Below are 27,027 nucleotides of genomic sequence, written 5' to 3'. Positions count from 1 at the left end.
CAAAAGCGAGAGAGGTGACCGATAAATTCCACATTCACATCAGATCTCAGGTTGAGAGAAATCTTTAGATAAACCAAGTTTGAAAATAATCGCTGAAATGTTTCGCATTTTATGAGAGATATAATTATTCCAAATTTAAACCCTTTGTGGGGGAGGTACTAGAAGGAGTGATGCTACATGTCTCATATTTACACCCAATCTTGTGTTGATAAAAATATTGGGATGTGTTATATTTGAATAAAATCGGACTCTTATTTAACATTTTATAAAGAGTTATAATGATTCAAAAGGGTCGAAAGACCCTTTGTGGGGGGAGGTACTTGAAGAACTGGCCTCATAATGTCAATTTTCACACCCAACCTAGCAATGACAAAAATATTGGAATTTTCAAAGTTTAAACAAATTCGAATGATGCTTACTCTTTTTATGAGGAAAATATTTTCTTTGTAAATTTCGATCTTTGGTGACGGAGGTACCAGAAGGAGTGGTCCGATGTTATCCATCTGCGAACTCCATCTAAGGCGGACAATAATATTAAGATGCACCTGGTTTAGATCAAATCGAATATTCCCTTCGAGAGTTATCATGACGGACACCCCTAGATCGACCTTAAATGTCCTGAAACTGATTTGGTCCAAAGAGACCTTGAATCTTAAAACATTTTTTTTATGAGGCACGTTTTGGCCATGTCAAATGTTGTATACACTCTGTAGCCTATTACTGAGGGTATACAATTTTGTCAAACTGAGTAAATTTTGAATTTTGGGTACTAGAAGGCCCAAAACGAACTGTTGGGAAGAATCTAAATTTTAAGGTGACGAAGTAGCAGGCACTTTCTAGGAATTATTATTTGCCGATATCGTTTTCCTCTCTTTGCTGGAGAACAATTTATGGACAGCCAAAAAATGGAACAACGTTGTAAAAGTAAAGTAAAGTCGATATCCGTCCGTATCAGTAAATCCCTCAACACGTGAGAGGGGTCTAAATAATGTTTGTATATTTAACGAATTATTGCATAGCAGATTTAAGAATAGTACTCTTATATGTAAAAGACTTAGCGTACGTAGCATTCCTTTCATATTCAAAACAATTGATTACATAAATGCTCTCGAATTCTCCACAAAATTCATATTTCGCCTTTGGCGATTTACGATTTATTATTTGGCAAATTTGGGAATAAAGGAGATAAAAATAAAATTCTTATTCCTCGTGAAGTTACACTCATATTTCTCTCTTATTTTGTTTTAAGACTTTTAATTAATTTCTTGATTGATTTCCATATTTAAAGCAATCAAAAGAAAAAAATATTATTTTTAAAAATAAGTAATATCCTTCGACTCAACTATAAGGGTGCAAGTACATAAAAAGCTTGAAGTCAAGGCTAGGCATATTAATGTCAAGTTATAATGGACAACGACGGCAGGATTTTATTGCGACTCTGTACTCCCTTTGTGAAATGTCACAAAATATGCCTAGTCATGACTTCAAGCTTCTTATGTACTTGCAGCTTAAGAGTTAATGACCCTTTCACGCTGACAATTGCACTTGTATTGCCCATTTGGTGCACAATTAATTTGAAATCGGATAAAGATATATATGGGAGCTATATCCAAATCGGAATCGATTTCAATAAAATTTGGCAAAGGTTTTTCTGAGCTGTATTTGATATATTTCCCTGAATATCGTTGTTACGGAGTGCATATTACGGCTGTGGGTAACAAATATAACAAATCGGATGAACAGTATATATGGAAGCTATAGCTATATTTGAACCGATCTTCACCAAATTTGATATACTAGCTTCTAGACTCAATTCGGTCTTAAGTACCAAATGCCATCCCATTTGGACAAATATTAGACGATAGGTGCACAATAAAAAGCAAATCGGACGAAGGTATATATGGGAGCTATATCTAAATTTTGACCGATTATCTCCAATTTCAGAAGTCCTTGGGTCAAAAAATGATTTGTGCAAAATTTCATCTGGATAGGGCAATAAATGCGAACTGTACTTTGTTTACAAAAATACATGAGTCGATTTATGCATGTCCGTGTATGCATAAATCGACTCAGAATGTGATTCTATTCAGATCATCAAAAGGAACTATGGGTATTTCTCGTTTCCTTTTGCCTGTTACAAACAAATGCACAAAGACATAATACCCTGACCACCTTGTGGTGTAGGGTATAAAAATGAGGCCAATATGATCAGAACATCGAATATCGGGAGGAATGATTATATTGGACTATAAAAAACGAGGTCCGAACATCAAATAACAAACGGAAAACGTAAACGTGCTACAGGAGGTAGAACCAATTACGATTCAGTATTGAGAATTTTAAACAATTCCCTTAAAAAAGGGGAACAAAATGGAGACCATTCGGAAACCAGGACCGATATATCGAATATTTAGTACGAATCATCCTAAACACATATCAAACTATTATGACGAAGCTCAATGTTTAATAATATGGATTGACCCTCAATATCAACAGACAGGCGGGCATTATTAAATCGTCTTAGAAATCTTTCGACAAATTTTCAGAGATATTACAAAAGAAATGACAAATTTTATATATCCTACTTTCTGTAATGGAAGTTACGAAAAGAAAGGAAGAAGAGAAAACCTCTTCTAGGCATAAAGGAACTAGAAACACTTTGGTAAAAACATGGAAAGTAGTGTTGGTGGTAGAAGAACTGCATGGAAAATGCTGAACTGCACAAAAAACTCTGGAAGATAGCTTTATTGAGAAGCGGCTCACATGAAGGCTCTCGGTAAGTACAATATATACGCCTTGTATTCCCATATGATTTCTAATTTTCGAATTTATATTTTCGATTTTCTAACTAAAGGCATCTATCATAGATTTTTTTTTTTTTTATAAAATAAATTTTGAGAACCCTTTCTACTTAATACTTTCTTAAGACATCAAATGTTGGTAAAAATAATAACTAATGGTAAGAATCTATTATTCAATTAACCTGTTGTGCACCAACGCAAATTGCAAGTGGTTAGTACTACAATTTATCTTCACGGACATATAAATTTTTAAACCAATAACCAGGAAAAAAATAAAATCACCTTTTTATTTCAAATAACCTACATGCATGTTATTCCGAAACAAGAAAAGGCCCCTTTAGTTTTAATTTAACATTTGGATTCTTGGTTTGAATTTCAATATCCTTAATGTGATGTCCAGCCGGTTCTCCGACACATCGATATGAATAGCTGAGACATCTCTTCGAACAGCATTCCCATTGGTGTTGGCACTATATTCAAGAAGAGAGAAAAAAATTAAGAACAATTAAAAATGAATAATAAATAAATCAGATGTTTACTTACATAACCACCACGAGGAACACATTGGGGAGCTTCATCAATGGGAACAGCATCAGTTGTTTGGATTAAAATTAACCCCAATAAATAGAGAAAAATTAGTGATAGAGTTTTTAACATAACCATGTTGGCAGCTGTCCGACGAAGCCTAAACTACAAAAGGCGAATGATTCGTAATATCTATATAATGATACGGTCTACTACCCAATACGCTTTCATCAATTCGAAAATAAAAGTGAATTGCAATTCATGAGGGTAAGGCCTACTTTATTTGACATTGAGTGTATTGTGAATTTCTTTTGTTTTCCATTTTTGAAGGGTGTTATGGCATAAATGCATATATTTTTGTAATTTTGAAGGTTAATAATAAATGAGAAAGTGATAATTAAGGTATTGTAAAGATAATCGTAAAACGTAATGACATAAAAGTGATATTAATATTATTGACATTACGCAATCGGAGACTGATGAGGATTGTGGTTGTGGTAAACAAAACAGTTTCCCTCATAAAAATAAATATGCCATATATACGATGTAGGGCATGCTATTTTCTCACTTCGTCATGGATCCAATAAAATACATAAATACATTTTTAATCACCATTCAATAGTAAATCTATGTATTATGGCTAGGAAATTGGTATTGGAAACTGACTATATGGACCAACCTTTGAACATATTTGTATAAGAACAGTATTTTGAAGAGTTAGATTAGAATTTTCATTTTGAGGTACTTTACATCTCAAAATTTCTCTCGCTGCAAAAAAATACGAAAGGTGACGATTAAAGCTTTCAGGGACGATTGAGGCCTGCAGGCATTTCTAATGTAAGCCTTCTAGTTAGTATAGCACCCACCTTAGCGGCACCTCTTGATTTTCAACTACATTTTTTAAAAGCATTTGCAGCTTAGAATCTCTGAGAATAGAAATACCCACATTCCAATTTCATCTGTTTTCAAGGTCCTAGCCACACCTTACAGCAACTTGGATCCAATAATATTTGATACGGCAAAAATGTCTGTCTGGGCTCACTTTGATACTTAGTATGAGAATTAATCGAAGTTTTATGTATCGTGAGATTTCTATCAAACATAGATCGAGTTCAGATAAAAATATTGGTATGGGAAAATTACAAGAAAATCGAACATTTATATCCAATTCTATGCGAAACCATAAATTCCATATACATCTTAGGTTTCTGGTTGGGAGAAATATTTAGATAGAGCACGCCTTGTTTCGGAAGTTATGACAGACAAACATATTGAAAATTGTGACGCTTTGTGGGTGAGGTACCAGAAAGGGTTGGCAGATATATATCATCTTCACAACAGATAGTGTTGTTAGCAAAAATATGTGTGTGTGTGTGTGAAATTTGAAGGGAGTTAGATGCTTATTTCGCTTTCTTTGAGCGTTTTGTTTTTCAAAATCTTGAACCCTCTGTGGGGGAGGTACCAGAAGAAATGTCCCGATCTCTTCCATCTTTATATCAGATCTTGTGTTTATGGAAATATTGAGACGTGCCAAGTCTAAATAAAATCTGAAGTTAATTTCGCGTTTTATGAGCTTCATGAATATTCAAAATGTTGACCCTTTGTGTGGGAGGTACCAGAAGAAGTATATTCCATTTTCTCACTAAACCTTGGCTTAATACAAATATTGTGATGTGTATGTAATTTGCAGACAATAAGAGTTATAATAAAATGTTGGCCCTTGGTCGGGAGGGTACTTGATATAGTGGACCTATATTGTCCATTTTCGTATCTGACCTAGCACTGATTCAAATATTAGTAGTTGCAAAGTTGGAGCAATTTCGAATTATTCTTCCTCCTTTTGTGCAATAAAAAAAATATATTTTTTTTTTTGAAAATTTCAACCCTTTGGGGGGAGTTACCAGAAGGAATGGACCGATATTGCCAATCTCCGAGCTCGAACTAAGTTTGATAATAATATTACGATGAACCAGGTTTTGGACCAAACCAGACAGACGGACAGACATCGCTAGAGCGACTCAAAATGTCCTGAAACGGATTTGTTCGTATCATATAATATATACCCTCTGTAGCCATATGGCGGAGGGTATAAAAAGTGGCATATTTGTGTCACAAAATGATACTATTTGATATTCACTCTGTTCGCGCTTTAAAGAAGGACCACTTTGCTGGTGCTCTAGAACAGCACTGCTCAAAAGTCAGACCTCGCTCTCCAGTCCCATTTCTTCAAGTCTTTTAAAACATCAAATATAATAAAATTAAAATTAATAATTCGCTTTATTAATAATTTTGGGCAGCATCCAAGTTTCAAATTATTGAAATGAATGGATAAATACAAAGAAAAATAGAATTTTTGATGTCTAATAAATAATCTCGTTTTTTACTCATGTGCTGCTGCTAGAACACATTTTTAATCAGCCTACCTATTTTCATTCACCAGCAGTTTAATTTCCCTAAAATATTTTCAAATTGATTAAATTAAAGAGAACACCACACAGAAGTCGCTAAAAACATTTTTTTTAGATTAGAGCTGTTAAATTGCCTTCGCCAACAGTTCCACGTTCCAAAAATGTCTTCAAATTGATTAAATTAAAAAGAACAACCACTCAGAAGTCGTTCTATCCGTTTAAATCGAGCGATCATCGAAGAAACAATGCCATCGATGGAATTCCGAAGAAACCCAAAAGAATGGCAAAGTTCAAAACCTCACGCTACAGATAGAACGATGTACCTCCTCATCGCAGGTTGATGGTTTTCCATTTTGCAATGAAAGTAATTGAAGACTGACTACAGAAATGATCCTGTGAAGTATAGTCTTAATTTTTCAACACCAAAAGTGAACATTATTAGTATTCGACAATATAAAGTGAATGAGAATTATAACAGAAGAAGTAAATATGAAAATAACAAAAAAGAAAACTGAATCTCAAATTCTCAAACAAAAATGTACGTTTTTGTGTTTCGTGATTTTTTTTATTTCAATGGGGATTATTTGTATTCATTGTTGTTGGGTTGGTTGAGGTATTCATTGTTGTTAGGTTGGTTGACGTATTCTTGTTGTTGTTGCTTTGTGGGTCTTTTGTTCTGATAAGCAAACACACCGAACAACCCCGAATAAGCAATCAGTTGTTGTTGTTGTGAATAATTTATTATGGGCGATAGACTTTAGTATGCTTGTCTGCTACAGCTACAGTCGGCTCCACATACAGAATACATCAGAAAATAAATTTGGTAATGATGACTCGGTTGCTTTTGCTTAAAAATATATGCTTTTTAATATCAAATTAAAATAAACAATAAAAATAAGCCTTTCAATATCTCAGGCTGAAGAAAAGTTTGAACGACATTTTAATAAATGTGGCCCAATTATGGATTGGAGCGGAGTCTTAGCGTGTAACCAAATTTAATACTGCAAACTTGGGTCACATAATAGTTTAATTTTATTAATTTTTATTTCAGAAATTTGAAACTATTGTAGAATATTTTATATGGACCAAAGTGATATTATCCCGAAATGACATATTCACACAAATTTGCCGTAAAGCGGATTCGACTGTAAAATTAAATTACTTTTGTTGTGTCAGTATTCTTCAAATATTACAGTGGTTAAAAAGGGCAGAATTTTGTGTTATACTTGCACCGTATATTATACCATACGCTACATTTGTATTTAAAGATAGACCTACGCTACCTTTGCTGATCTGCATAGAATCATATTCTGAATCGATATATCAATGCCCTGTTTCTCAGTCCAAGCATATTACAAGGCTGTACTTATTATGCGATTGAGCCAAAAATTTTTACAGTTCAATTGTTTGGCCCAAAGAAAAACCTTTTGAAATCGGTTGAAGTCGTTTCAGATTTAGATATAGTTCTCATATACATAGGATGAATTTTGAAATACCGGCAGTATGGAGGCAAGCCCATCACATCTGGAAAAAAACTGTCCAGATATAACTACAGGGTGATGTGAAAAAAAACTGCATCCAAATTCAGACTGCTGTCATTTCTAAGCCAATCGTCCGACAGCTGTTAAAATTGTTCCAGTGACAGCTAATTATATTGTTTACAAGCGTACAAAGCATTTTGGTGAGAATTTTCCACGAAAAAAAATTTTCGTGATGGAATTCAAGCGTGATTTCTCTATATTCGGCTGGAAAACCACAAGTGGCTATCATTAGAGCACTCCAGCATTTAAATGTGCAGCGTAGCTCGACGTCAAGAAATTGGACGAAAGAAAACAGCAACATCAGCAGAAATGGTTCGAAAAGTAAAGAAGCGACTTGACCGAAACCCGCGTTGCAGTGGCCGAAAAATGGCTCGTGAGCTGAACATATCGCAACATTCCATTCTGCAAATATTGAAAAATGAGCTCTGGGTAAAACCATTGAAATTCCAAAAAGTGGAAGAACTTACATCGTAACATAAAGAAACTAGACTCAAAAGAGCTAAAGAGTTGCTTCGCTTGGCCGAAAGTGATGAACCGCCGAATTTGGTTTTCTCCGATGAGAAAACATCTCAAATATTATCGCGAAAATATTCTGGGCACGCAAACACTTTGCCCGCAGACCACCCAAGAATGGCTACAAAATAAGGTTCCTCGCTTCATTTCCAGCGCACACTGGCCACCAAAATCTCCGGATACCAATCCCTTGGACTATTGTGTCCGGAGTATTTTGGAAAGCAAGGTTGGTACTAAAAAATACCAAAGTGTCGATCACCCCAAGCAAACGCTTCGCCGGGAATGGGCCAAAATACCGCAGAGCAACATTCTGGCAGCGTGTGACGATTTCATTGACATTCAATAAAATTAAAAAAAAAATAAAAATTAAATATATAACTCCAATATAAAAATTTTATGCGATTTGACTATTAAGCCCTTCAGAGCCGAAATATGTACTCTATAATTGATATTGCAAATAGTACATCATACCGGTCCTCTTTAAGTGTAGGCCCATATATTGGTACTTCTTGATTTTCGGTATTTTGGATATTTCAACGTAAACGAGTAAGCAATAATTATAAAATTTAGGATAGAATCTCTTCAAAAATATTCATATTGGGTTCACTGTTTTGCATAGCCCCCCAAATAGCGTTTATTTCGATTTGAATTGAAGCGGATTTAAGCAACCAGACAAATTATTTGTAATTTGCCAAGAACTTTAGAACAATTTTTAATCAACTTGGTTGGGTTCTCTTTGCTTAAAATATATTTAGTATTCCACTTCAGTATTTAGGCTGTAGTCACATTTCAATGAAATATATTTCAATCCCCATTCAGTTGTGGTACCAATGGTGCTTTTCCAGTTCTGCCCTAATTTCTGATTTCCATTCCTAATACGCTGATTTTGTAGGCTCCATACTAGCCTCTACTATTTTTCAATATTTTTCTTTTCGGTTTTTTATTTTTGTGCCACTGTGTCTAATAATAACACACATTCGATATTTTTGGAACAAGCGGGTATGAGTAAATAGCAACAACTCTACAAGCACTTATTCTGAGGGTTGTTATGCTGTTCTGGCGTCTGGTTATCTGAAAAATAAAACACATTACAACAACACATTCAACAGCTCGCCAAACATAGACCCAGTTTGCCAACAACATCGCTCATTTGTATTCATTTTGTGTATTTCAATGGTTTCTTTTGATTTGCGTTATATTTTTAATTCTCATTCACTTCATATTGTCCGATACTAATAACATTCACCTTTGGCGTTGAAAAATTAAGACTATACTTCACAGGATCATTTCTGTAGTCAGTCTTCAATTACTTTCATTGCAAAATGGAAAACCATCAACCTGCGATGAGGAGGTACATCGTTCTATCTGTAGCGTGAGGTTTTGAACTTTGCCATTCTTTTGGGATTTCTTCGGAGTTCCGTCGATGGCATTGTTTCTTCGATGATCGCTCGATTCAAACGGATAGAACGACTTCTGAGTGGTTGTTCTCTTTAATTTAATCAATTTGAAGCTATTAACAATGAAGATAATGATATGAGTTAGGAATGGCAAGATGTTCTAACACACGAGGCATTTTTGCAAAATGAATTTATTGTTTTCTCTAAAACAATATTGTTATATGATTTCACGTAGCTCTGGATGAAAGCTTTTGCCAGCGTTCCTGCAGAAGAATTTAAACAAGTAAAAACATTAAGTTCGGCACAGCCGAACCCTCCACTTGCGGGTAAAGAAAACATTTTTATATAAAAGCATCTAAATTTAAAGTATTCCACTTTAAACTACAAATACCAGTAATGCTGTAGAACTTTTAAAAAACCGTAAAGTGGATGAGGCCGTTATATGGGAGTCATACCAAAACGGGAACGTCCATAGACAATTTTAAACTTCAAGGATTGTAATCTACCAAATCTTCTTAATAGCAACATTGAAATAATTTCGTAGGTAAATGTGACTAGGATTATCAAAATACCGAAATTCTGTGGTATCGTTATATGTGCGCTATAGGAAAACGTGGACCTAAATATTTAATGTTGCCACCGAAGCTAGAACCCATTATGAACTACAAATACCAATTTTTTGACAAATCCGTGGAAAAATGTGGCAAAAATCGTAAAAATACTGAATAACCGGTGGTACGATTGTGTGGGGGCTATACAAAAACGTGGACCTATGTATACAATGTTACGCCACCGGAGCTAGAAACCATTGGAAACTACAAATTTTAGGACAAATCCGTAGAAAAATATGGCAAAAATCATCAAAATATTGAATATCGAGGTATATAGGTACCGTTATATGGGGGCAATACGACAACATAGATCTATACATTAAATGTTTCGCCACCGGACTTACAAATACCAATTTTTAGACAAATCCGGGAAAAAAATGTGGGGAAAATCATCAAAATACCGAATATCGGGAGTTATCGTTGTATGGCGGCTATACCAAAACGTGGACCTATATATACATTGTGCCGCCACCGGGGCTAGAATCCATTATGAACTACAAATACCAATTTTTGGACAGATCCGTGAAAAAATGTGGCAAAAATCTTCAGAATACCGAATATCGAGAGGTACCGTTATATAGGAGCTGTACAAAAACGTGGAACTATGCATACAGTGGAGCTAGAACCTATTATGACCTACAGATACCAATTTTTGGAAAAATCGGTAAAAAAAATGTGGCGAAAATCATCCATATACCGTATATCGGGAGGTAGATTATATGGCGGCTATATCAAAACGTAGACCGATATATCTCATTTTCAATGCCAACCATCCTAAACACAATACAAATTTTTCTACCAAGTTTTGAAGCTCTACGTTAAATAATGTGGGCTGTATCGTGATTTTAACAGACCGACAGACATACAGATGGACTTAAATCGACTTAGAATTTCATTCTGATTATGAATATATATACTTTGTGGTGTCTACGACGAATATTTAGGGATGTTACAAACGAAATGACAAAGTTAATTTAGCCTTCTTTTTAAGGTGGAGGGTATAATAATATATAATTCCTGTAATAGCTGTACGTATCATTGGAAAAATTTACACACTACTTTGAATTTGTGAGCGTTATCCCAAATTTATTTTTGAGAAGGGACGCATTATTAGCATCAAATTGATTTTGAAAATATTTCCCAGAAGTAGGTGACATATCAAGGCATTGGGAAGTCTTAAGCTGGGAATACATAAAGCGCTTATTTGGTTGCCTTAAGTCATCGGCTGGCTTCTTCGGAAATGAACAAAGGAGCCTAGTGCCAAAATCGAACTGGATCAACCTAAAACTCCTTTGTTCATTTACGAAGAAGCCAGCCGATGACTTAAGCCAGCCAAATATGCGCTTTATGTATTTCCAGCCTTAAACATAAATACATATAGAAGGTATGGCAAAATCTGAACCAAATGTTACAGACTTAATTCTAGCGTTTGCAAAAATCTAAAATAAAATCGAATTAATTTATATATGTCAGAAATATCCAGAACTGAAACGATTATAAACAATTTCAGTAGTGGCACTTTTTGGTCGAAGAAATGAGCTGTTCAAAATTTAAAAATTAAAGAATAAAAAAATCTCTAGGATAGGAACAGGTAATCAATGATCCAATCGCATGTGCAAAGTCAATAGTTATGGCACTCTTTCAACCGGCTGCCCACCTATAATCGATATAATGCCCACAAACAGCTAATAAAATATATTTTACTCTATCACAAAAGTTTGCTATGCCATTTCGACCGCAAGGAAATTGGGAGAAACAAATCATTATTTTCTGGCAACAATTTCGCAAATGTTCGGATTTTGTTGGAAGTTTTATATTTTTAGACTTGTTTCATTCTCATCCTCATTTATTGGAAAATAGATTGTATCTTTTCTTGAATTGACATAAATGCGGCTGCTTTCGGTAGAAGGAAACATTTTCGCAATTAATTCCCTTAATAATTTGTTTTCACATCTGAGTTCAGTGCCACATAGCTCCGAACAGCAATCCGAATGTTGTTTACACTGTAGTAATAAATATACAATTTAAATATTAGTAATATAGTAACAACATTTTATAGAAATATAAAACTTACTCGGTCGTCATATCTCAAGCATTGTTGTTGTTTTGCACCATAAACTTAATCAATTGAATAACTTGTGATCATCAGAATTACAATAAACATGTAACAATAAAATGGTTTTCTACCGAAAACTAACATATTGATGGCTGTGCGATACGAAGGCGACTGGCAGCAGCCAAAAGATGAAAAGACCGTCATGTTCACATTGTTCTTTGGGATATTTATATTTTGTCATTTAAATTACGATGCATTTGTTAATTGTTTATATTTTTGGAATACATATTTAAAATTAAATAAGTTTTATGTATTTTTATACCCCCCACCATAGTAAGGAGGTTATATTAAGTTTGTCATTCCGTTTGTAACATCCCGAAAAACACATTTTAGACCTCACAAAGTATATATATTTTAATCATCATAAAATTCTATGTCCATTTAGCGATGTCCGTCCGTCTATCCGTCTGTGGAAATCACTCTATTTTCCGAACGAATTGAAGTAGATTGATAAAATGTATGTTATTTATGTCTGCAGGACTTTTGGTATTGAAAATGGGCCATGTAGGTCCACGTTTTGGTATAGCCCCCATATAACTGTACCTCCTGATATTCGGTATTTTGATGATTTTAGCGACATTTTTCACCGGAATAGTTTCAAATTTGGTATTTAAAGTTCATAATGGATTCTACAGCCTAAGACAGAAAATTGTCTGTGTAGGTCCACCTCTTCGAAAATCCCCATATAACGGTACCTCCCGATATTCGTAATTTTAATGATTTTAGGGATATTTTTCACCAGAATTGTTTCAAATTTGAAGTTCGTAATGGATACTATAGCCTATTATCGACATTATACCGATTTTTTTTAAGTTTCGCATTTGAACATTTTAATGGCTCATGACAAATGTTACCTACGCAGGTTCATGTCGTCGTATAGACCCTAATATTATAGCTACATTCGGTATTTTTAAGATTTTAACAGAAGTTTTAACGGATTTTATTGTTTTTGAGAATTGTCATTGGATAAAATGACTAAAATAATTCGGTGTAGAAGTAAGGTGTTGCTGATATACGCGTACGAACATCCCAACCAACTAAGCAATGATTTTTTGCAACAAAATTGCGAACGTGATTCTGGACCACATCGTTTTGGGTAAAATAAGTCATGATTGGGTAAAGGAGTCATGTGGTACGGGTGGGACGCAGTCTATTTCCCATCTTGATCATGTCTTCAGTAACTATGGAGGCAAACTAAAACCATATGGACAGACACCCACAAAGGACAAACTGGGGCAATTTTGAAAAACTGATTGCTGCTAAGTGAATTCTGCTTCAATATCCAAATCAAAAATTCAGCTACTTAAGACAAAGATATCCAGGTGTAAATTACGTATCTTTGACGGGACAGCTAAAAGACTTGGTGTTGTTGCATGGGCACCTTAGTTGCATACTGGGCAGCCATTCTTACCAATTCGCGAACAATTCGAGTTGAGACGACTGCACCATCCTAAACCAAACCTATCTTGGTTTATCTAGTCAGCCGACATTCTTCTTTGTAATGATTGACAACATAGGTGACCGAATGCGAAGGCTGTTGAAGACTTGCCAAATAGGCTTGTTAATCCAGAGGATTAATCTCTAATATCGTTGAACCTCTCTTATAAGGTCATCCTGACACGCGTGGGGGAGTTCTATCAACCATATAAAGGCTTGGATGACTCCCACGATAACACCCAAGCCAAGGCTGTATAGCTTTAAAAAAATTCTGGAAAAAAATCATGGGTTGGTTAAAGACGTTAAAGGTAGCTTTAATGGGCACGTCTTTATAAATTGCAATATTCAGGAGAACCTCAAGGTACTCAATTTAAATACCACAACATGCGACGTGACTTAAATTCACTTTAATAGGTTCCTGGACACAAACATTATACGGAATGAGATGGTTGGTTAACAAACTAGGAGTAGCTCACAGTCCCTGATCTCAGAGACTGTCAAACCGTCAATTAGTTAGGCTGGTCGAAAGCTGTTGACAGGAGTTCTGGCCAGCAATTTTGAGACAAACAATACGGCCATCTATCCGTTAATAGGAAGAAAGGATTTCAGCAGTAGCTCGGAGTTTATGTAAAAGTTTTTTTTTAGAAAGAGACATCGACAAATCAATGGATGGGGAAATAAAGTAGGTTTTTCGGACGTAATACCGATCATTTACAAATGATGGTAAGGCTTTCCAAAGCATCTTTATTAATTACCTATTTTTTAAATAATTCTTATTATTTTTTTTTTTTATATCCATTGCTTTTCTATATAAAACTTCTCCTACGTTTCCGTTATGAACATAATGTAGCAACCGACTTGGTTAACAATTCCAATGTAGAACACATTTTTCTGGAAACATATCCATACAATTGTATGGATCCCTTGATAAAGTCACCTACAGTGTATATATTTCACAATAACATGTTATATTTCTCTATAATGATTATAATATTATGGAAAATTTTCGAACATAGGAAAAAAGCAGAAAAAAATCATCATTATCTTTCAATAATTTGGTTTCGAATTTATTTAACCACATTTGTTTTTAATCTTATCATCTCATTTTCTCATTACCTAACAGTAAGCCAACCTTTGGATTTCACATTGCTACTACATTTTTGATATTCTAATGTCGATTGGAAAATAGATGTTATCTTTGTTAGAATTAACATCAAATTTACTGTGTTTTGGAGGAGGGAAAACTTCCGATCAGGAATATATATACTTTGCTGGGTCTAAAATTAGTATTTCGATGAGTTACAAACGGAATGACAAACTTAATAAACCCTCCATACTATGCATGGTGGAGGGTATAAAAACAAAATATTTTCAAAATCTATAATTGGAACAAACGTACATTGCGGGAAGCGCATTAAAGATATTAATAAGTTTCACCATGGAATTGAAAGACTGAAGAGTTTAGATCATATTTTTGAAATAAAATCCAGGCATTTCATTCATCTTTCGCACCATTTCACTTTGTTTATTGAATTTTTTAAATATTCATCAAGAACTCGACGACTCAACTATTCTGGACAAGAATCGTTGATTTTTGAAAACATTTTGAAGATTCCCTTGCCAAAGACCGTACAGTTGAAGCACTTCTTCTTTTACGAAGAAGCCAGCCTTAGAAAAGCTCTTTATGTAGCTGAATCTTAAGACATATAGCAAAACAAGACAAGATCTTGGTAGTTTATGATAGAATATTCCATGATATTAGGGACATACATTCTTCAGTACTTTATGGTAAACCGAATATAACAAAAAAAATATTCCAATCAATTCCAATATCAAAATATAATTTTATATATATTAAAAAATTAAAAAAACCGTACTTACCTTCATCCGGCTCCTTTAAGTTCTTTAGAGCACCGCCGCCACCAGCACCAAGCAGACCATTTCGTAAACGTTTCAAAGGTGTCGTACAATCTTCGAAGCCATGATCGACTTCAGCATTCAAAGAAGTATCAGTCAAATTCATTGATAACTCAGATATTGGAGAGAGAACCATATGAGCTTGGATCTCCTGAAAACGTGGCTCATGTTGAAAGAGACGTTTTTGTCGTAGCATTGCATTTAAATTCACTGGCGACTCAAAACACGAATCCGACGAACTGGTCGATGAGGTCATCATTGCCTTAAAACGTTTCGATTGGCCCTGATCCATGACTAAATCACTGGACGATGATGAGCTTGTGTCATCATCATCCAAATCAGAACACTCACGTTCGGAAAAACGTTTATTAGATTTCCAGGCAACATCTTTGCCTAGATGGGTGGTTGGGGTATTACTTGCCAAGGAAGCAGTTTCCATAGTTTATATTAGTTAAAATTCAAATTTTTTCACAACACTCGCGACGATACAAAGAACGACGTTTAAAACGGGCAAACAAATCACGGAGCACAGAAATTTCGGTAATTTACTTTCACAGGAAAAAGTTACGAAGTAATGAGTTAACTGGGACAAGCGATAATGGACTAAAACAATTCACACGAAATACAAAAAAACGACGTTTTGGAATGGGATAATGGAAAATATTCCCAATAGTCGTGACCTCTGCTTTAGACTAAGTTCAATCGGTCTCTGGATTTGAGTGATATATAATCTGTAAATGGCATATCATTTTTGTTCGAAATGTTTTCATTTTTTTCACAATCGAGATTAATATATTTTAGGTTATGTTTCTCGAGAATGCCAAGGAAGACAAATTTCTGCCTCGAAAAAAGTTCGCAACGGTCTGAAATAGCACAATATGAAATAAGATATTAGAGCGGCAAAGCTAAAGACAAGTGAAGGCCAAGAATTTAACTTTTGGCGCAATTTTTCTACAAAACGATTTTTCGCCCAAAAAAATCTTACCCAGATGAGAATGAATTCCAATCACAGTAGCTCCCTCTCGTTTAATTTAACCGTGACAAACACTTAACACAGAACACCTATTGAGAGTTGATAACTATTTATTTAGGTACTTATTTTATCTATCTGTTGGTTTTTCTTAATATTTTAAATAATTTATTTAATATTTTACAAATTGACACATAAACAAATGTTGACTAGCAAAACAAAAATTATTCCGTTATTTCTCGTTTCTTCTGTACAGTGTTGTATTTTACTGAGAGTGAAGTAGAAAATGCAAACGAGTCGTTCTGAGGTGCGACCTTTTGAAATGACGTGCAAAATAATACCATGTTCAAATGAAAATCGTTTTCAACAATAAAGCATTCTTTCGTTATTTAAGAACACATGTGCAAATATTAGTAAACAAATATAGTATATTCTACATTATATAATTATATGGCCATGTCATGGTGTAAATATTACTAGGCTAAAACACAAAAAATTCAATTAAATCTTAAATATATAGACATTTGTTGCACTCTCTCTTCACACGTAAAAGTTTGTTGACAATACTTTATTTTGTTTCTGTTTCCTACTCTTTCAGACATGAGAGCATTTCTGTTGGCTTCCAAAGTCGACTAAATGACAACAACAAAAAAGATAGTTAAACGTCAAAAGCAGTACGAAAAATGCAATTTTATATATCATAAAACATACATTTGTTTAAGAAAAAATCAAATAAATATTTAACAAATCAATATTTCTTTTGGTGGCTAGATTCTGCTGGAGAATTTTCTACTCCTAAATCACAAAGTGGATAAACACAGCTCTCATAGGTTGGTATCATGTACTTGATGTTTATGAAGGCATTCGGGCCACCACATTTCTCCAAGGCATTCAGTGTATCCTCAATAACATCCGCAATGCGTCGCTCACGATCCGGATCAATAAAGTTGCCTAAATTTACATTCAAATTTTTATATAAATTACAAACGGCCAAAAGTTGACGATAGTAGGGCACCAAGGCCTGGCCAACGCAAGGGGCTGCAAGGAAAATATGTTATAAAGATGGAATTATGATAGAAAGGAGTTTACAACTTACCCACCAAGACCATCATCTGTAGGACCTTAAGAGCGGCAATAATAATTCTCTTGTCCCTGGTGTTGAAGGCTCTTTTAAAGGGTAAAATCATTTTCGGTAATACCGGTAAAACCTTGTGCGGAGCTTTCACAATCATGTCCATTGCGCCATATTGGGCCAACTGGCGAATTTCAATGTCACTATCGGATAATCTATCAAAGAAGTATCCTATTAATTATAATATGGGCTTTTATCAATTGCTATCCTACCCATCCACAAATATTGGCAAATAGTAACAATAATCCAAATCTTGTGGAGCACAAAACCATTTCAAGGGAAATTCAGTGGCATTTTTCTTGCGCAATACTTTGCCAGACCGGGCCACCGGTATGTCACCACGTCTCAAATAGACTCTAAAGAATGTTTCCTTCACAGGTCGCTTTTTGAACAGGTCAATTCTGGAATAAAATAATGATTATTAATATCAAATAAATTAGGTATGAAAAAAGTGCCATAATTTACTTTCTTGGAGGTTCCACGATCGTATTGCTTTGCAGAGCTTGATAGGTAAAAGCCGGCACAATGCGTTTTGGCTAAAAATGCGAACAATTAGTGTTTTTAATTGAGTTTTTTTTATAAATTTCAATAATTAGTTTTACCTTTTTCATTCTCATGTATAATAGCTCCCGACATTGCTTTCCCGTCAGATGATGTACACTTTCCTTAACTTCAGGACACATATTCTTTTTGGCAAACAAATTACAATTTATTTTTCCAAATTCCAATTGATTTTCAAGAAATTACCTAAAATGAATGAACAGAAAATTAAGTTGGCAATTTGATATTTTAGATTTGTGAAGTTGTAATTTATGTATGTAGTGTTCCAGAACTGCAGGAATGTAAAACAAACAAATTTCATTTTATGATATCGAAAAAAATATCAAGAACTATTAGATTCTTGCAGGTTCTGGAACAGAGCAATATATTCCACCGTAGAAGGTGTTCCGTTTGCAACATATCTGAATATTCTTCGTTGACCCCAAAAAGAATATAAGTTCATGACCCGCGTAAAATTCTATATCTATTAGCCATGACGCGAAGGCAAGTGATAAGGATGGGTTTTCGAAAATTCGTATTAAAAGGCTACGAAAAGCACTTAAATGTACTAAAAATTAAATATTTTTTATTAGATTAACGGAATAAGCTAGAATTCTGAAATTGGAGTGGAGTGCAGTATAGATGTTCCAAAGGCTGGAAATACATAAAGCGCATATTTGGCTAGATTAAGTCATCGGCTGTCTTCTTCGGAAATGAACAAAGGAGCCTAGGGCCAAAATCGAACTAAGTCAACCTAAACCTCCTTTGTTCACATGGTAGAAAAATACAGGTAGATGCATCAACGCTTGGGAGCATTGATATGTCACAAAATTTGAAATTTTTTTTCTAATATAAGTATATTTTTATATGTTTTTTTATACGACGTCATTCGGAGGATATTATAATACTCGTTTTCCAACAATTTTTATAAATTTAGATAACTTTTCATTCAACATTTTCAATTCTAAATTTGGTTTGACAGTTCATTGTCCCAGCAGCTGTTTGTATGCGTCTACCTATATTCTTCTACCATGTTTGTTCATCTACGAAGAAGCCAGCCGATGACTTAAGCCAGCCAAATATGCTCTTTATGTATTTCCAGGTAAAGGGTTTTTGGAAATTCAAATTTAAAGGTTGCAAAAAGTTTTAAAATGGAACCATTTGGTATTATGTTAAACTTAAAATGCGGCATGAGATTGACGATTGGAAAGTAAGTTTAAAGTAGATTTACGAAGCTGTTTTAAGCAGGAAATACATAAAGCGCTTATCTGGCTGGCTTAAGTCATCGGCTGGCTTCTTCGGAAATGAACAAAGGAGCCTAGGCCCAAAATCGAACTAGGTCAACCTAAAACTCCTTTGTTCATCTACGAAGAAGCCAGCCGATGACTTAAGCCGGCCAAATATGCTCTTTATGTATTTCCAGCCTTACTTCCTTATTGTTGCATGATTATAAAAACATCCATGCAATTTATTTCTATAAATAATTTAACTTTTTTTAAAAACAATTCTCATTTAACTTTGGCCTCAAGTCAATTTAAAATTTTAATTTTAGAGCTCGACATAAGTATCTCACATTACATGAAAGTCATCAAAACTTTGTCCCATCATCATTATCTCCTGCAAACACTACTCCCACACCATCAACACCAACTACTACTCCCTCTCACAGAGCAATTATGCGATGTGCTGCTTTATTTGATCAAGATTCTTGGAGCAATAATTTCTGGTCACATATTGTCGACATTTTGTTGTCAGATGTAATTAGGAGACATCATCAACGTCATGCAATGATGCACGGCTGCTTTCAGTGTCCCACAATGGCAATAGCCCCCTGCCAAAAAAGCAGAGTTTCATTAAAAGTTCCACTACCACTTCTCGATGACACATCAAGGCGCAATGTGAAGCACTTTATCTTTGGAATAGTTGACGTTGTTGTTGTGGGAAAGTGTATATGAAGTTTTTGTGTGTGTGGGTGTGTTTGGAGTATGCGTATGTAGAAAATTCACATTACACCAAGGTTAATGATAATTAATGTCGACTGTGATAAGGTTGTGGGAGGACTATTTCGGTGTTTACCCAGGAGGATATGTTGTTATGATACGTGTTGGTAGGTATATGTTGTTTTTTCGGCAATGTTGTTGAGTCACAACAATAACCAGTTTGAAGGTGTCGCATTGCAAGCCGTTCTTTTAAGTTTGTCTTTTCGATGGGATACTGATGCTAAATAAATAAATAACAATAATAAATAAAAACGTAGAAAAATACCTGAAACAAGATACAATTAATTGAATTGTTTGCGAAATCAATCAGGAGTCAAATTCGATATTGAAAAAATTCCGATCGCAATGATTCCAAAAAAATCTTTCCCACTGGAAACTGTGTAACTTACCCAACTACACCGTGACTCTAACATTTGTCATTATGCAGTATGTGCGGTGTCATTGCATAAGGGCCAGTTATAATGGCCACGCTGGAAGGATGGCGTTGATGTGCCAGCCATGAACAGCGGTTGTAGAGAAGTTGGCGGCTGGTGTCATTAATATTTATGAAGTTTTAAGTTAACAATTCCAAAACAATATTAGGCCGAGTACTAGACAAGCAATGTCTAGTGATGGCATCGCTGTCATGATGTATTTATTATCGAGTGGGTGGGTGTCACTTCGCTGTATACAGATCCTTTACCAAATAGTTCAGGCGATGTGCGGAATTTCTACTTTATGAATACGAAATTTGTATTGCTCATATCAAATGTTGTCATGGAATTGCAACAGTAATTACTAGGGTTTTTATAATCCAAGAATGAGTGTGTGAGAGGGAGAGAGAGAGTATGGTGGGAGGAGAGAACCCATGTATGATAAATATTGTAGTAGATTAAAGTTGATAACTCACGCAGCCACACACATGACACTGGCAATTAATACACATAATTTGTTCACATTCATTTTCTTTATTCGCCGAAGCTAGCAAACCATAATATCCAGCAAAAACTTTTATTGTCCTTTTTACCACTGCACACACACACGCATACGCATGTGTATATTCCTTAGTTGCATGTGTCACTATCACGTTTAGAGTTAGCTACTGCTTTCTTCTTCAAAGTTTCAAATGAATTTTGTCGGATTTGTGTTGCCACTACCACTGGCCATGACTTGACTTGTTTGTTTGTTTTGTTAGTCTTTCTCCATTTTTTATTTTTCCCAATTTCCACATAAATCACAAGTGGCTGGGAAAAGGCAGGACAGTGTTGGCGAATGTGAATGTGAGCGTAAGAAGCAATTGCCGAGAAAAGCAACGCATCCACTTGATGATGCATGTGCGAAAGTGCAGGTCACAAATAAAACTAACCGGTGAAGTAGCAGGATGACGGGATTTCTTCGGGACAGTGAAAAGGTAAGAAACATTGTATAGTATATTTTCAAGTGCCGAGATTCAGTATTTGAGCTGAATTTGTTAAATCTCTTTTTAGGAACTTGCGATAAAAAATTAAAAAAAAAAACAAGTCAAATAATATCGGTCGGTTTTGCCGACTGATTTATTACAACGTGACAGATTTGGACTATATCGACTACTTCCTATACTTTATATGAGATATGTTCAAATTTTTGGGCCGAAGTATTCCGTTTTCATAATTCATCTAGCACAGCTAAAAATATTAGTATGTGCAAAATTTAAAGGAAATCGAACATTCATATCCAATTTTATACGAAATCATAAATTCTGATTAATTACATATTCATATCAGATTTCTGGTTAATAGAAATAAAAAGATATAGCAAGTTGTAAAGAACCGCCGACTTGTTTCGTAAGTTATGACAGATATAAGTATTGGAAATTCTGACCCTTTGTGGGTGATGTAAAAGAAGGGGTTGGCAGATGTATACAATCGCAACAGCAGATATTGTGTTAGCAAAAATGTCTGTGCGTGGGAGATTTGAGGAGATTTATGGATGGATTTGGATGCTTATTTCGCTTTCTATGAGCGTTTTGTTTTTCAAAATCTTGAACCGTATGTGGGGGAGGTACCAGAAGGAATGGACCGATCACTACATTACTTATAATAGATCTCGTGTTGATGGAAATATTAAGATGTATCAAGTCTAGAATGGAATCGGATGTTAATTTCTCGTTTTATGAGCTTCATGGTTATTCAAAATTTTGGCCCGTTGTGGGGGAGGTAAAAGAAGGAGTGGACCGACATATTCCATATTCACACCACACCTTGGGTTAATAAAATGATTGTGATGTGTGTAATTTGAGAACCGGATGCTTATTTCGAATTTTATGATCGTTTTGGTTATTCAAAATTGTAATCCTTTGTGAGGGATATACCAGAAGTAATGGTTCGATCTCTACCATCTTTACAGCAGATATTGTGTTAGTAGAAATCTTGGGTTGTGCCAAGTCTGAATGGAATCGGATGTTAATTTCGTGTTTTATGAGCTTCATGAATATTCAAAATTTTTACCCTTTGTGGAGGGAGTCGATCGATATATTCCATTTTCGCATCAGATCTAGTGTTGGTAGAAATAATGTGATGTGTGAAATATAAAGAGAACTGGATGCTTATTTCGGATTTTGAAACCGTTTTGGAATCAGGTGTTAATTTGTTTTTTTTAGAACATCATGGATATTCAAAAATTTGTCCCTTTGTGGGGGAGGTACCAGAAGGAGTGTTCCGATACATTCCATCTACGCATCAGATCTAGTGTTGGTAGAAATAATGTGATTTGTGAAATATAAAGCGAACTGAATGCATATTGCGGATTTTATAACTGATTTGGATTTTCAAAACTTTGACCCTTTGTGGGGAAGGTATCAGAAGGAATGGTCCGGTCTCTACCATCTTTATAACACATCTTGTATTGATAGAAATATTGAGATGTGCCATGTCTGAATGGAATCGGATGTTAATTTCGCGTTTTATGAGCTTCATGGATATTCAAAATTTTGAACTTTTATAGAGGAGGTACCAGAAGGAGTGAAACTATATATCTCATCTTCACACCAGACCTTGGGTTGATAAAAAATATTGTGATGTGTGTGATCTGAAGGCAATCGAAATCATACATCACATTTTATAAGAGTTATAATTATTCAAAATGTTTACCCTTTATGGGGGAGGTACTCAATGGAGTGGACCGATATTGTGCATTCTCTCACCTGGCCTAGCGCTGATGCAAATATTAGGATTTACAAGGTTGGAGCAAATTTGGATTATCTTTTCTCTTTCTGTGCAGAAAAATATTTTGTTTTGAAAATGTTGATATTTTGTGGGGGTGTTACCAGAAGGAATGGACCAATATTGTCCATCTCCGAACTTGATCTAAATTTGATAATAATATTACGATGTACCAAGTTTGGACCAAATCGGATACTCCATTCGAGAGTACGGACATCGCTAGATCGTCTCCCAATGTCCTGAAACGCATTTGGTTCAAAGAGGCGTAGTATATAAAACCGTTATTTCGATGAGGCTCGTTTTGGCCTTAGCAAACAAAAAATAATTTTTCCCACAGTGTAATGCAGAACAAGAGGATTTCTGCACCTCACCCACTGTTCTATAAATAGAATGGTCTATCCATAGCTGATGCAACTGTGTGTGCCATGCCATTTTCCACCACACACTTCAAACGATTCCTGCCAGCAAAGTGCGAGTGTGTGTGGTTTTAATGCCAAAACGTAATTGAGTGATTTGGCAACAATTTGTTGTATTTTCTAACTACAGTTGCCATTGCTATTGCCGTTGTTGTTGCCACCGCTCGCTCCCACTGTTAAGTTACGTTTTCCACTCTCGTTTATGTTTGGTGTTATCCCCCAGTTCTTATAAATGTCTGAACTTGCACTTACGCTTACGCACAGCCATACATTTCGGGATAAAGCCAAACAAAACTGAGTGACATAGACGAAAAAAAGAAACAAATACATAGAGAGAAAACAGAAATATTGCGATTTTTTTGCCACGCCAGGACATAATTTTTATCATCAAGATTGGCGCTGGTTTTAAACGCAACGCAACCAGTCTTTTATTCTGGGGAAACTGGTGGTCTTGTCGCTATATCCAAAAAATGGTTGACGAACAATGTTATGTTTGAAAGTCGAGTTGCGAATACACTCAGTGACAGTTGTGCCAAAAACAGTTTGATTGCAGCCACTTTTATGGGGTGTCTTATGTCATTTTTTAGATGGTTGAGGACAAATTGGAAAACCTCGGCTTTTAGTTGAGAGGTAAACATAAGTGCAACAGCGAAACTATTTGTTGCCCTTAAAATGATTGATGTCAACAGGCGTTATTAAGAAGTTTGATTGGGCATCAATATTGAGTGGATACAAATGCATTTAACAAACATTTCTGGATAAAGAAGCAGGAGTAGACAACGTGAATTTTCAAAACATTCTTAACTTGCTGTTGAGTGTCAACTACACTGTCAAATTGATCCTTTAAAAGGCTAAAAGCAGAAGCATTATCTCTGAAATTTGGAAGATTGTGTCAGTCAACAGAGATAACCCGAATGTAGAATACTCTCAGCACACCTTTCTTTTAAAAATAATCTTCGGAACCTATAAAGGGTGAATTAACATCGTAAAATTGAGTCTTAGGCAACCATTTTGGGGGTCAACATAAAAAAAACTAACTTCATTTTAAGTCTGTATGTCCAGAAGTCGGCGGAAACGTAAAAGAAAACCACCCATTTAAAAAAGCCAGCTTGGATAATCTGGACAATATTGGAATTTTTAAACTTTTCTTGGAAGTCTTATGTTTTACTTTCAGCATTAATAGAAATACTAGCACACACCCTATGCATTACAAGTATCCGAAACATTTTGATAACTACATACCGTTTGAATTAGCCTTAAGGGGAAAAATGAGTTGTTCCTATAAAATTTACAAGGTATAGGTGGCACAGAATGAGCACGTTGGAATAGATATCAGACCTCCGAAAAACTCGTTCGGAGGTTTGAATAAAAAAATGAATGAAAAGAAAGAATGAAAAAATCGAGTAGGCTTACTTATTCGATGTCCTCGAATAGGAGGGAGCATATTTTCCTGGTTTTTGTGTGGGAGCAAAATTCGTCCAAAATTGTACAGATTCTACTCTTGCCGAACACTCTTTTAGATTCTGTCAAGCCTTTGTTGTATTTCTATGTATGTATATTTTTTTCTGTTCAGGATCACAGATCAAAATCAAAATCTATTCCAAGTTTGGCACCTCTCAATATTTCCATCAACACAATATCTGTTATAAAGGTGGTAAAGATCGGACCATTTCTTCTGGTACCTCCCCCACAAAGGGTCAAAGTTTTGAATAACCAAAACGATTATAAAATAAGAAATAGGCATCCGGTTCTCTCCATATTTCACACATCTATTATTTTTACTAACACATCTGTTATGAAGATAGGGTATATCGCCCCACTCCTTCCGTTACCTCCCCCACCAAGGGTCAATTTTTTGAATAACCCTGAAACTCATAAAACGCGAAATTAACATCCGATTCCATTCAGACTTGGCACATCCCTATATTTCCATCAACACAAGATCCGTTATAAAGATGTTAGAGATTGGATAACAAAACTCTCAAGGAAAACGTAATAAGCACCCACTCTCTTCAAATTGCACACATCCAAATATTCCTGCCAGCGGAAAATATGTTGTGAAGATGATATATATCTGCGAAGCTCTTCTGGTACTTAATTCACAAAGAGTCCAAATTTTCAATACTTTCATCTGTCATAACTTGCGAAACATCGACGATTATTTACCTTGCTATATCTAAATATGTCTCTTTTATGATTTCGTATAAAATATTCCTGCCAGCGGAAAATATGTTGTGAAGATGATATATATCTGCGAAGCTCTTCTGGTACTTAATTCACAAAGAGTCCAAATTTTCAATACTTTCATCTGTCATAACTTGCGAAACATCGACGATTCTATACCTTGCTATATCTAAATATGTCTCTTTTATGATTTCGTATAAAATTGGATATAAATGTTCGATTTCCTTCAAATTTTGCACATACCAATATTTTGATCTGTATTAGATGAGTTATGTAAATGGAATACTTCGGTCCATTATAAATGTTACCGCACGCATATTTCCACATTTTCCAAAAATTTGCACATATCTCATAGGAAATAGTCGATATAGTAAAAATCTAGCACGTTATATTTTTTATCAGTCTTAGGACAGATACGAATTGGTCAATATTGACCAACTGCTTCGGAACATCCCCCATAAAAGGTTAACAGTTTGAATAATCATAACTCAAGGCGGGGGGTATACATCTGTCGGCAAAACCGACTTATACTATTTTACTTGTTTCTTTTACTTTTTAATACTTAAAATTTAAGTCGCTGGTCTTTTTTGTCCTTATTACTTTTAAGGTTTCAAAATTCCCCTCAATATACCACATTACAACTAATTACTCCTAATTTCTCCTTATATTTTCAACAATTAAAGAGTACCTCACTCGCCTTTAATGCACTTGCCAATTTCCATTTAACCTATTAGAGCAAGTCCATTTCATTTTAATTTTTATTTATCCTCTTCCAGAAGGGGCCATTCCATTCAGTGTTGCCGTTTTGGGCGTTTCCGTCCAAATTTGGGCGGAAAAAAGATAAATTTTGTGGTTTGGGCGGATTTTGGGCGGTTTTTTTTCCATATTGGGTACAAATTTATTTTTCATTGTTTATTTTTACGTAATTTAATTTTTTTTATTACTAACTGAATTTTATATTTTTTTATTGAGATGAATCGTTATTTATTTTATAGATTTTTGTTAAGTTTTTTAATAATATATATAATACATTAGGCTATAGTCGTGCGGGGCCGACCATGTGATACCCTACGACACTACAATATTTTAGAAACCTCCTCATGTCCAAATCCATGTTGGAAGATTTCGCTTTTGAAATTATGTCACGGAGCACTGCCCAGATATTACCCTTAGCATTTTGACCAGGGACATTTTCCCAATATTTATGCACTCCGTCGTGCTGTTAGTTTTTGTGGTCCATTTTACAGCTAAATATATTCCAATGGTCATCCAAAATGCCAGAATTCTTCCCTGTGCTTACCTATCTTCTCAGGCGTGTCGATTGGCTTCAATTGTGTGAT

At 35.0% G+C, this 27,027-nt stretch overlaps 2 protein-coding genes and 2 non-coding genes across 4 annotated transcripts in view; 1 reads left to right on the top strand and 3 right to left on the bottom strand.

The window, feature by feature from the left end:
* The window catches only part of LOC101898170 (M-phase inducer phosphatase), a 519,762-nt gene extending 503,006 nt beyond the window's left edge, over positions 1 to 16,756 (bottom strand). The window contains exons 1-2 of the mRNA XM_059119867.1: positions 16,252 to 16,756; positions 15,231 to 16,129 (exon numbers count right to left, since the gene is read on the bottom strand). Of these exons, the coding sequence (XP_058975850.1) occupies positions 15,231 to 15,705 (475 nt within the window). The 5' untranslated portion in view covers positions 15,706 to 16,129; positions 16,252 to 16,756. The remainder of the gene's footprint in view (positions 1 to 15,230; positions 16,130 to 16,251) is intronic.
* LOC131801327 (small nucleolar RNA U3) lies at positions 5,928 to 6,144 on the bottom strand. Its single transcript, XR_009341787.1, has one exon. It is a non-coding gene; the product is annotated as a small nucleolar RNA U3 (small nucleolar RNA).
* Positions 9,053 to 9,270, top strand: LOC131801329 (small nucleolar RNA U3). The gene has a single exon (XR_009341789.1). It is a non-coding gene; the product is annotated as a small nucleolar RNA U3 (small nucleolar RNA).
* Positions 16,757 to 16,894: 138 nt separating the features above from the next.
* On the bottom strand, positions 16,895 to 18,153 carry LOC101900998 (parkin coregulated gene protein homolog). Its single transcript, XM_005176012.3, has 5 exons — positions 17,971 to 18,153; positions 17,834 to 17,904; positions 17,581 to 17,769; positions 17,333 to 17,523; positions 16,895 to 17,274 (listed from the first exon to the last, which is right to left on the bottom strand). Exons 1-5 carry the CDS (start codon positions 18,049 to 18,051, stop codon positions 16,985 to 16,987), a joined length of 822 nt encoding a protein of 273 aa, XP_005176069.2. The 5' UTR covers positions 18,052 to 18,153; the 3' UTR covers positions 16,895 to 16,984.
* Positions 18,154 to 27,027: the final 8,874 nt, after the last annotated feature.

Source organism: Musca domestica, unplaced genomic scaffold, assembly GCF_030504385.1.
Source record: "Musca domestica strain aabys unplaced genomic scaffold, Musca_domestica.polishedcontigs.V.1.1 153, whole genome shotgun sequence".
NCBI lineage: Eukaryota > Metazoa > Arthropoda > Insecta > Diptera > Muscidae > Musca > Musca domestica.
Note: the sequence above shows the minus strand (reverse complement) of the source record. Positions and strands in the feature narration are given on the sequence as shown.